This window comes from Poecilia mexicana, unplaced genomic scaffold (assembly GCF_051168715.1).
Source record: "Poecilia mexicana isolate PSO_F unplaced genomic scaffold, ASM5116871v1 scaffold_16, whole genome shotgun sequence".
NCBI lineage: Eukaryota > Metazoa > Chordata > Actinopteri > Cyprinodontiformes > Poeciliidae > Poecilia > Poecilia mexicana.
Genome location: NW_028263385.1, coordinates 13,469,185 through 13,481,372, shown reverse-complemented (window position 1 = coordinate 13,481,372; position 12,188 = coordinate 13,469,185). Strand labels below are relative to the sequence as shown.

At 42.1% G+C, this 12,188-nt stretch overlaps 1 protein-coding gene across 1 annotated transcript in view; it reads left to right on the top strand.

Moving 5' to 3' along the window:
* The window catches only part of ephb6 (eph receptor B6), a 60,693-nt gene extending 52,180 nt beyond the window's left edge, over window positions 1-8,513 (top strand). Inside the window, exons 8-19 of the mRNA XM_014984942.2 lie at window positions 1,003-1,084; window positions 3,010-3,134; window positions 3,224-3,386; window positions 4,071-4,185; window positions 4,288-4,343; window positions 4,628-4,744; window positions 4,823-5,070; window positions 5,152-5,370; window positions 5,460-5,609; window positions 6,021-6,205; window positions 6,292-6,450; window positions 7,204-8,513. Coding sequence (XP_014840428.2) covers window positions 1,003-1,084; window positions 3,010-3,134; window positions 3,224-3,386; window positions 4,071-4,185; window positions 4,288-4,343; window positions 4,628-4,744; window positions 4,823-5,070; window positions 5,152-5,370; window positions 5,460-5,609; window positions 6,021-6,205; window positions 6,292-6,450; window positions 7,204-7,309 — 1,725 coding nt within the window. The 3' untranslated portion in view covers window positions 7,310-8,513. The remainder of the gene's footprint in view (window positions 1-1,002; window positions 1,085-3,009; window positions 3,135-3,223; window positions 3,387-4,070; window positions 4,186-4,287; window positions 4,344-4,627; window positions 4,745-4,822; window positions 5,071-5,151; window positions 5,371-5,459; window positions 5,610-6,020; window positions 6,206-6,291; window positions 6,451-7,203) is intronic.
* The last annotated feature ends 3,675 nt before the right edge of the window (window positions 8,514-12,188 follow it).

Genomic DNA, 12,188 nt, shown 5'->3' with positions numbered 1-12,188 from the left:
TTAAGATGAAACCAACTTGTAGACACAATTTATATTAGTCACTTAAAACTTTTCAACCACCTGGAAGCTGTTGTTTCAGCCGGATAACCCAGTGACAAGAACTACTCAGTATCTAGTTTTTAATCCTGTGTTGACTCTAGTCACACTTTTGACTCAAAACTCTTGAGCCGTTAAAGCAGCTCAGGTGCCATTTGATGCAGACTCAACCCACAGCAAGACTTGTAAAGGAAGTGCTTTGCTGCCACCTAGTGGTCAGAGTGTGACCTACATCTGATCGATGTTCTTAGTGGTATTTAAAATATTGTGTGATGACGACCAATAGTTGCACATAAACATATGTTGCAATTAACCTTCAAAGCCACGTTGGAGCACCACACACCTAAATTTTAGCTAGATATTACGGACTACATTCAAATGTGCAATCTTCATTGAATCCAGCTTCTGCTTGACAGAAAAAAATAGTTTTTTTTTTTTATATCTATTTGTAGATCAATTCGGGTATTAAAATATTTCCAGTTTGAACAACATGCTCTAGATGTTTCCTCAACTTTTTTCTGGCCTGCTCCAAAACCCTCGCTCATTCAGCACAAGCCTCTCCTCCCCTTCAAGATGCACATGCTCCAATTACTGACTTTTTCTTTTCCTGGTTCTCTCTCTTCCGACTGATCAATGAAACAGGTTGTAAATTGGGCTTTAAGACCTTCATGTGAGTGCTGAGGCCTTTTCAGTGTTCACATAAGGAGGATTTTAGAGGGTACGAGCTGAATTAATTTAAAAGCCCCGCATCATCAAATACACACATTTATTATTTAGTTCCACACAGCTCAGTTGGAATCACGGCCTATTTCTTATTCATTATGGGGAGATATTTCCCATTCACTGGGATGTGTTGACTTGACATGGTGAATGCTCCGTGGCTGTCTTTGTTTCTCGCGCGTGTCGTAAATGTCAGCGTTGGCTCTGAATGTCACGTCAGAGTGTGTGTTTTCTCCATATTGACAGGTGCAAGCAATGAATGAGGTTTCATCTTTGAGTCCTTTTCCGGCTCGATACACAAGCATCAATTTCACTACCAGCCAGTCAGGTGAGAACGGGACAGAGCGGATGAAAAAGATGAGATGAAAGAAAATGAGAAGCTCTGTGGATCCTGTCTGTGTGTGTGTGTGTGTGTGCGTGTGTGTGTGTGTGTGGTGGTCTCTGCCCCTCCTCTTTTATCTCTTTCGGTGCTTCAGCCCCATCTTTTCTGCTGCTGCCGCTCTCTGGACGAGGGGTCGCTCAATGTTTCAGCGTGCTGTCAGATCTCATTATGATCTCCGAGTGGGAAGAAAGGGACGAATGAGAGATGGGAAGACAAAGAGACGGACAGGAAGAGAGATGAAAGCAAATGAGTTGGGAGACAAAAGGAAAGCTAAGCGCTGTACAGATCAAGTGCATGATTTTTGTAGCTTTCCAAGAAGCCAATTACGAGAAACTTGAACTTTAATTGATCTAAATTATCCAACAACCCAGTGTAGGGGCCTCAGGAGATTATTGATTACATACAAAGAAAGTTTTCTGTAGCTTGAGTCGCCTTGCCATCGCAGTGACTGTAACGAGATCCTGCTTGGCGCTCCATAAAACTCCACTTTTAGACGCTCTTGAACATCCCACACAGGTTAAGTAATACTGCCCCCATGTGGTTACGAATCTTTGTTAGGATTTAATTCAGCAACAATGAAATTTTAGGTTAAATCATTGTAAGGAAGATTCAGTTAATTGCATATATACTTTAATTAGCTGCAGTCCAGTTCAATTAAGATCAAAACAAACCACTGCTGAATTGATCCGCACAAATACAGGATTCTTAATTATTCTTAATTAATCTGATCAACACCAAAACCTTAATGTTGGTTTAATAACTTACAAAAGAAAAACTAAACACATTTATGATATGGATTGACTACACTTAACAGTGATGCATTTGAGCATTTATGTCTGCTTATGTTGATAATTATGGTTTGCAGCGAGTGAAAACACAAAAAGGAACATCATCAGATGACAGAATGTTACATCAGAACAGCAAAAATAGGATTTTAAATCAGAAATGTCATCCTTCAGAAAGGTATGTCAGAGTATTGTACAGTATATGCACTCAGTACTTGTTCAGGCCTCCTTTTGCATGAATTGCTGCATCAGTGCAGTGTAGCATGGGGGATCAGTCTGTGGCTCTGCTGAGGTGTTAGTGTTGCGTAAATATTATCCTTCAGCTCGTCGTTCTGCTCTGCTGTCCTCTTATCTGCCTCCTGACAATAACACATAGCTTCTCTGCTAGCCATTCAAAGTGTGATACCATTGTCATTAAAGAAAACGTCAATGTCGCCGTGAAGCTTCTCAGCAGACCACAAAGTGTTTAAAACTTTAGCGTTGCAGATTTTCGGACAATTGACCAACACCAGAAACTTCACGGAGCCTCTAAGTTGGACTCTCTGCTTCTCCATTCTTCTACAATTATTTTCATTTTTGGATTACTAAGCAACAACCTCATATTTGTCTCCTCTTCCTTAACGCTAGTAAGTCACCACTGACGTCTCCGATTCAGGGATGGCTTAACACCACAGATGCAATAGTTGTATCACATGTTTTGAATGTGTCTGGCTCTTAAAGCACTGACTCAGCAGCAGTATATATTTTGTGCATTTCCTCCAAAGTCTTGAATTAAAGAGTTGAATTGACTTTACAATTTTCTCAAGGCCTGAGAAACCTGTTGTCTGTGCATCTTTTTCTGCCGTATTTTTTCCTTCCACACATCTTTCCCTTAATATGTTGGGATACAGTACTCTCTAAACAGAAAGCTCTGACCTTTTGTGACTTACCCTCACTGTATGTGACTATCTGTGTAACATTTTTATAACTTTTTTTATTGTTTTCTTGTTTGTTTTTTTTGTCTGTCATTGACTTTTATGTTGTCTTTTGCTGAAAGCCATAATCATCACACCAGATATAAAACTGCTGTTGTCTCGCCCACCACAGTTCCCAGTACAGTTCCCATGTTGCACCAGTTGAGCCGAGCCCCAGACTCCATCACGCTCTCTTGGCCTCAGCCGGATCGACCCAACGGAGACATCCTGGAGTACCAACTACGATATTACGACAAGGCGTGTTTGCAAACCAGTTTAATAACTTTCACATGCTTTTTACTTGGCTAGAGAAAATGAACGGGACTTTCTTCGCCTGCGATCCTCAGGGCTCAGACGTGGACAGTGCCATGACGGTGTACAGCGAGACCAACACGGTGACCGTCAACGCCCTGATTCCCGGCTCCATCTACGCCTTCCAGATCCGAGCTCGAAATGAACGAGGCTACGGCCCCTACAGCAGCACCATCTACTTCACAACGCTGCCGCTCGGTACCTCAACTTGTTATCACAGTATAAAAAAAATAAATAAAAAATTGAGTTGCACTTGTGGGATTTCAGGTGATGGACATCGGCACCAGGGCCCCTAGCAAAGCTGAGAGGGATAGTGTGATGGATGGATGGATGGATGGATGGATGGATGGATGGATGGATGGATGGATGGATGGATGGATGGATGGATGGATGGATGGATGGATGGATGGATGGATGGATGGATGGATGGATGGATGGTGGGATTTCCTAGGAAGGAAATGTAGTAAATGTAATAATAGTTAGTATTATTTTGACAATGGAATATTCAGGATTAGATTATTTATTTTGCTGCTGTTGTTAGTTGGTTTCACGCTGGGGTTTCTCATGTCCGTAATAAAAACAAAAAAACATTCCTTTTCTTTTTAAAATATACATTTAAAAGTGAATTTATACTTTGAAAACTAGACCAGATAATCCCATTAAACATGCTTTTGACAAATTGAAACAAGTTGCACATCATTTATGTTTATTGTACTGTACAAAGCAACTTACATAGACAACTCATAGGGTAACTAAGCACAGGGTACACTTCAAGGGCAAATCTTTTCAGGTGGAAACGCTAAAACTGCGCATTCAAATTGAATGCGTTCAACAGCAGAGGTTTGGATCTGAGCCTGGACTGTCCTGTTGTGTCTCCCACAGAGGAGCATTCACAGCAGATCCAGAACCGACTTCCTCTGCTCGTCGGCTCAGTGATGGGCGGGGCAGCGTTTCTCCTCGTGGTGGCAGCAATCATTGTCGTGGTTGTGTTTCGCAGGTAAGTCTTTAAGAATATGCATTCATGCTTTTATGTTCTCAATTATCATGTTTTGTTTTGTTTTTTTTTTAGAAATTGACATGCTTTTTGTTCATTTTGCAGCAAGAGGAGAGAGAGTCCTTACAGCGACCGGCTTCAGAGGTACATCAGTAATCGTGGTGAGTATGTTTAGTTTACTGAAACTTTATTAGGTTTATTTATATGTGCATAACGAGACAAAGACATAATAGCAAAAGTTCTAGAAATATCACCAGAACGGCTTAAAACTTCCGCAATCCATCTATAGCTGAATATTTTTTTCAGAATAAATGAAATATTTATTTTTGTAAAGAGTAGATTAGCGATACTCTTAAGGATCATCCCATCATTGGGATAAGAAAATCTGTGTTGGGATTTGTGTCAATAAGTGGCTAAAATCCCTGATTTCTTTCTGTATTTCCAGGTGGTGTTAAGTATTACGTGGACCCGTCCACTTATGAAGACCCCAGTGAGGCTGTTAAAGAATTTGCCCGTGAAATAGAGCCTTCTCACATCAAGATTGAGGAGGTGATTGGTGCAGGTTGGTTTGATGTCCTCCTAAATCTCTCCTGTAACCTTCTCAGCTCCGGCTAACTGGTTTGGCTCTGCCCCCGTTCAGCCCAGTTTGGCGAAGTGTCTCGTGGACGTTACCGTCCTGTGGGCCGCAGGGAAGTGCTGGTGGCCGTGAAGACTCTTCGCTGGGGGGCGTCTGACAGAGAGAAGGGCATGTTTCTCAGTGAAGCGGGGGTCCTGGGACAATTTGATCATCCCAACGTGCTGAAGTTGGAGGGGGTCGTCACGCGCACTCCTCCGGAGAGGATCATCACAGAGTTCATGGAGAACGGACCACTGGATGGTTTCCTCAGGGTGAGAAAACGTCTCCTTTTTTCGTTTGCGCCATCGGACTCCATGCTACAACTCAGATGTTCTGTCCCGCTTCCTCTGCAGGAGAACGAAGGTCAGTTCAGTGTCCTCCAGCTCGTTGGGATGCTCAGGGGGGTTGGTGCCGGGATGCGGTATCTCTCCGAGAGAAACTTCGTTCACAGGGACCTAGCTGCCAGAAACGTGCTGGTCAACTCCAACCTGGTGTGCAAAGTTTCTGACTTCGGCCTCTCCAGACTCATGAGGGGTCTGGATCACAACATGCCCACGTACACCGCCTCTCTGGTGCGCTCCGAGACCTTTGTTTTCATTTCATTTGACTTCTTTGATCGGTGATTGTCAGTCCGACTGTCTGGCTCTGTTGTCTCTATCAGGGCAGTAAGATTCCAGTGAGGTGGACCGCACCAGAAGCTTTTCAACATCGAAAGTTCAGCACAGCCAGCGACGTCTGGAGCTTCGGCATACTGATGTGGGAAGTGATGTCCTACGGAGAGCGCCCGTATTGGGACATGAGCAACCAAGAGGTGAGGATGGGACTGTGACCTAAGCGGGAACTTGGTGATTGGTGAGCATACGGCATACTCACTGCAGTCCAAAACCGTGCAGAACTGCTTTCCCCCCTGGGAAGGTAGACCGTCTCCAGAAGTCCTAGATTTATTACATTTAAACTCATAGAGGGTTTGCAGGAATAATTTTTGTGCACGTTTCTACTTTTTTGCTTGTTTTTGCTATTACACATACATGCTGATTCAGAATAAATGTGCTCCCTTTCTCCCTGCTTCTTGAATATTTTAGTAGTTCACAAAATGCCAAAGGGCTAAAATCTCCATAGTGTTCCTCCAAATGCTCTTACAAGCACACGTTGACCTTTTCCGGGAGCCTCGTCTCTCTTCATCTGTGCGTAACCTGTGCATTCGGTGCCTCTGGGTCTGCAGGTGATGAAGGCGGTAGCAGATCAGTATCGGCTCCCTCCACCTCACAACTGCCCCCCTGCCCTCCACTCCCTGATGCTTCAGTGCTGGCAGGCCGAACGGGGGGAGCGACCAGGCTTCGACCAGCTCCTCTCCTCTTTGGATCGACTCATCAGGCACCCTGCATCCCTCAAGGCCGAGCCAACTCGGTGAGGCAGCAGCAGCTTCGAAACACACGCCGGGCAATCTGCGTCCGCAACAATGCATCTCAATCTCTTGTTTTTGGCGTTCGCAGGAGCTGCTCGCAACCGCTGCTCAGCCCCACGCCCACAGACTTAACGGCAGTGGTGACCGTCGGCGATTGGCTGAAAGCGCTGAGGATGGAGAGATATCAGGAGGAGTTTGACCGGGCGAACATAGACACCTTAGACAGAGTCAGCATACTCACTATGGAGTAAGTTCAAGAGTCATTTCTACAATTTCAGGTTGAAAAATATTCAGCAGGTCTTGTGAGAAGTTTGCACGCCCTCGTGATATGTCATAAGATCAAAAGGTACTATTTTCAAGAAGAATAAGTTCTTTAATTGTTATATTTTAACAAAAAAAAAAACAGTATGTCAAAAATCTGTCCTGTGTTTCTCAATAATCCACGGAAAACCTTCTTAGTGGGTGTCACAGTAAACAAGCTCTTTTTATAATTGCTCAGCTTCTTTCATGTTTCCCCTGATATTCTTAATCATTCAACTTTGGTGATGAGCCACGTTTTTGAGGTTGGACGATTATCAAACTAACCTTCAGCTCCATCTACAGATTCTTAGTGGGATGGTGAGAACAGGTCAAATGTCATTTGTGGAAAAGTTTAGGGACAAATATTAGACGTTTTTTGAAGTAAACTTGGAATAGTCAAGGTGAAGAATGTCATATGAACTGTAAAGCATGGTGGTGGATGCATCACGATGAGGCTCAGTGGAAGTGGTGCATCAAAGGGGATGCAATAATGATTAAGAAGGACTTCTGCCTCAATTTTCAACTTAGAACAAAATCTAAATTCTGATGGTTTGCACTGGGAAACCATGGTGAGTTCCAACAAGACAATTATCAGAAACACACACTGGCTGATAGTAAGCGTCTGAAATTGCCGACATAAAGCTGAACTGATTGCTTTATGTTGCTAACTGGACTGCATTTCTTTCTGTGTCTCGTTCAGAGATGTCCAGAACCTTGGTGTGAACCTGCTGGGCCATCAGAGGAAAATCTTCAGCGCAGCCCAGCAGCTCAGGGCCCACCTGACACAGGGCCAGGTGGAGGTCTGAGACCGCAGCCAGAGCACAATCTGTCCCGGTTTCCACCTCCCTTCACTCGTCCTTCTTATTTCATGGGGGCACTTGCAATTAAGCAGAAACGGAAAAAGAGGATCCGCTAAAAGCGTCACTCTGAACTGTATATTCTTAAAAAAAAAACCCTGATACGCCACAGTAAGGGAAGGCCCTCCCACTGGAAAGAACAGAAGAAAGGTGCACTATGGGAGCTGAAGTCCAGGTCAAACTGAGGTTTGTAAGATTTCTGAAGAGGACTTTAACGTTTCTTTTTTTCCTGTGCTGTTCGCTTGTCTTTTCATCATCTTTCTTTGCCCTTTCTCGCTGAGACTCTATCCCATTTCACCCGTTCCAAATGACGTAAGACAACAAAAAGGTTTTTCTTAAATAATAAAAAGAAAACTCAAGGAGATCTTTCCTCACAAAGAATTGCGTGAAGACAATCAAAGGTTTTGTTATTTTTTTCTTTTAGTTATTTGTAAAGCTGTATCACTTCCTCTCTACTTAAACAACCAAACTACCTAACAGATTACAGTGGCTGAACTTTGCTTTCAGAAAAATATAAAGTTTGTTTAGTGTTTAAGCAAAAGTGTGATAAACCAACAGTCCAAAGTCAGTAAGTCACTGGGAAAACTGAAATGTTTTTGTATGAACACTCTAAGCCATGTTGTGTCCTTTAAGAAGGCAAATCCAGGGTCTAAAAGAAGCTCCTCTCTTACGGTCCGCGCCGTCCTCGGTGACGGCAGACCTCCCCACATTAAAATTTCACCAGAACCGTGACAGAAACAGAAGCCAGCAGCACCGTCTGTACATTTCACACGTCACCTCTGTTTCATTCGATTGCCTGAGTAAAGACACCCAGTCACTGGAGCATGGTGAATGTGAGAAGCGGGAAAGACGGAGAAAATCTGATCTGATTTACACCTGGAGGGAGCAAGATGCTTTGTGGCAGTTTGACAGAAGCACGTGTGTGTGTGGCTGCGTGTGTGTGTGTGTGTGTGTGTGTGTGTTGTAAGGATGACTGTGCTGTTATGTCCACCAGGATTTTTGCTGTAACATGATTTTGTGTGTGTGTGTGGATGCGTTAGAGATGAGTGTGTCAGGCTACACACACTTCTAGCAGTTTATTTGTATGAGGGTTCACCACTATTCTGTAATTGTGCAAATTTGTAAAATAAATATGATTTTATTTAAAAAAAAACATTGTTTATTCTTTCCTTTCAGTTTGTCTTTATTAATGAAATTAACATGGTAAGTTTTTCTGATAATTTTTTATTGTTTTTAATAGTTATATTGAAATAATTTAGAATTTTCTAATGATGTACAGATGATGTATTAAAGTTTCCTGTGTTATAAATCACAGTGTTTAAATCGAAGATAAAGTAAAGCTATTACTCAACCATTTTCCACTGTTCCTGCTATAACACAGAGTCTTCCAAAAGTGTTCTCACCCATAAACTTTAATATATTTTTACAGCAATGTGTTTTTTTTGGTATTAAGCAACTGATCAACATAGTACAGTGCCTAATTGTGACATAAGACGAAAATGGTTTTAAATCTTTTCACAAAAACTGAATTGTGGCAGGCTTTTGTATTTTTACTTTTACTTCTCGAAATGAAAAACCGATGCAAGAAATTAGGAGATCGGGAGCAGAAACACCCTGCTGGACATGTAGCCTGTCTACTGCATGCTTATGTAAAGAAAAGCAACCATGCATACACATACTCCTAATAGGAATTTAACAAAAATGAATCAGCCTCATGTTTTTCACAGTGGGAGGAAGCTGGAGTACCCGGAGATAAAATGCAAACTCTTTGAAAACAGACCCCAGGCCAGGATTCAGACTCAGGACCTCCTTGCTGCAAGGCAACATTTCGAGCAACAGCATCCTTTATTTAGCAGAATAAATGATTATCAATAAACAAAATACTACAGCTAAGCAAATTATATCTTCATCTTTTTTTTAAACTTGCCCATTTTACATTTTGGAAACAGTTTTGCATAATTCATGCAATTCCTAAATGAGCCTGTCTCAGATGAAGTCTATTAAAACCTTTTGAAACATTTAATATCATGTGTTTGAGCAGATTTCCATAAATACCTTGGTTTAAATAATGTTCAAAGTGTCCTGAATATAACCATCTTTGTGAGAAATAAATCTGTTTCAGTATTCCAGTCACCTTGTGACTTCACCTTCACAGTGTTTCAGAGTGAACTTGTTGTTCCTTTTGTTCCACAGATCAGCGGTTTTTAGCAGAATCTCAGCTTAGGATCTGTTGGGATCAGCACCAGCCCAAATGCAGACACAGACCCTGGTGGCCCTCATCTCCCCCAGCTGCTGATGGCAGAACAGATCTAAAACGAAACCAAGATTGCACACACATCATATTTCTTCACCCGCATGTCCTATTTTCATTAAACATCCGGCTGCAGGGCAGTCGGTGACCCCTCTGGAAGCCACAACACTTATTTTAGCACCTAGCTATGATATAACTCCATACATTTGTAGAGAATTTTTTTTGTTTCATTGAAGTTTGGTCCCAATTGGTTCACAGACTATATTACTCTGCATGTATACCAAATAAAATCTATGTTTTTGAGAATAAAATCTTCAGTATATCAATTAAACTTTACTTGAAACACATTTGTTATAGACTGATAACAGAAAATATACTCAGTGAAAGTATATTTTAAATTTGTGGAAACATTTCCCAAAACAAACCGGGTCTGACTTTTACTGAATGACATTTAGAAATGAGAACCTTTCTTTCTGCAAAGCAGTTTTAGGTGGAATACAAAACCGTCTTCAGTTTCTTTTCATCAATAAATTCAGAATTCAGTTCTTATTTAAAACAAAGACGGGGCAATGTTTCAGTGTTTTGATCTCCAGCTTCATCGTATCAACAGACTCTGGCAGAAATAGCTTCTGTGTGACACCTGTAACCATTTACCAGACTATGACATCTGCCTGAGGAGGTTCTGACCCATTCCTCCGTCGGATGAGCGGGTTATGACCATTTCAAGTCATCCCAAAGGATCATTGTCAATGAGATCAAGATCCAGGTTTTGGCTCAGCCCAGTATCTTTTATTTCTGTGTCCCAAAGGTTTAGCTGAGGCTGCTACAGGTTCCATAATTACATCTGAGGAGTTTTTGGATGTCTGGACCTTTCCTTTAGAGACTTGATGAGATGCTCGGTCATCCACGAGGGGATCAGAGCAGAGCCGCTGCTGCTCCGCATCAAAAGGGAGTCAGTTGAGAGGCTCTAGGATCTGGTTAGGATGCCTCCTGGTGATGTGTTCCCACCAGGATGAGACTCAGAGGAAGATCCAGGACACACCTGAGGGACTGCGTCTTTCCTGGCCTTGGGATTCCTGGGGGAAGTCTGTCCTCTATGTTTAGGCTGCGGCCTCCATGACCCGACCCCAGATTAAGCGTAAGATAATGGATGAATGGATGTTGGAGAATCCTTTCATTCTTCAAATCCCTTTCTGCATTCATGAACTGCCACAGTTTTGGTCAGAGGGCTTCAGAATGCTGTTCACTCTTACTCCTCTAAAGTAATTGTCTGAGGTTTCCAACCCTGTTCACCTGACATAATGCACACAATTTCAGCCGTTTTATGTAGGAATACATGTGAGGATGTCCTACTTCATTCCCCACCAGAAATAGAATCTTTTATCACATTTTATCACTTTAAATCTTCTTTTTTGTTGTTGTTTTACATTTCCAAACATGTTAGACACACTCAGAGGGAGACTCGGATTTCGTGGAATTTTCCACCGGACCAAACAGCGTCATCGGGAGGAAGAATCGTATTTAATAATGATATAAAGACGTTTAAATCTAACAATAAATACAAGAAACAATCGATGCTTGAAACTTTAATAGGTTTGTTTGTTTTTTTTTATTAATTATATTTCGCTGCCGCGCCTCTTACATAATAATCATGTAACACGAGGCTTTGAATGAGTGCCAGCTGCCCTAAATGCACCAGCTACACATGTAATGAATGTTTTCGGCGGCGGCCCGATTCAAATTAATAAGGCCCGGGTCCTGAAACACTTGCATGAAAACCACAAAGTCATGTTTTTTATGGTGTTATTGTTTCCCTATAAAGACATTAACAGCGTGGAAGCCGCCGGTCTTTATGACAGTGCTTAAAAATCGGTGCTCCCTGTTTGGTAAACAGCTATTATCTCCACAATATGAAATGACGGCCATTTGCGCAGTCATCACCGGGGCCTCCTATAGTGTCTGCCTAAACCCTGTTTATCCTGCGGCTAACCTCTCTGCCTGAGTCACAAGCTATAAATGATACAGGAAAATACTCTTACACTACAACCCGGGTGACCAGATTGTTGTATAATTCTACTGAATCAGTAGTTTACATGTGATGTAGCTGTTTTGGAGTAAAATCTGTTCAATTAAAGCTCAGTTTCTTTTTTTTTTTTTCTTTACAAATGAAACGTTTTTTGTTTTGTTTTTATGCTCGGTGAGGAAAGTGACAAGGCCTTATTGGAGATGACGCTGCCTCCCTCTAAATGATCATTATGGTCTTTGAACTGCAGCAATTACCGTTTTTGTGATCGCTCCTGTTGACACATGAATGGTGCCCAGCATGTTAAATCACTCTGAATGAAGCCATTTGCGAGGTGTTTGCTAGAGCAAGCTGCAACACGCAGAAAAAGCACGTCGTCGTCTTCTTCCTTTCCCCTGCAATTTCTCCAACTTTTAGAGCAATTTGAAAAAATCCTGCAGCTTGGAGCGACATGGCTTGATGCGAGGTTTAGATTACAATGCTGCGTTTGAGCAATTTCCAAACCGGTTTTCCTAACCGTTCACCCGAAGTATTGACCATGATGTGAGGATAGT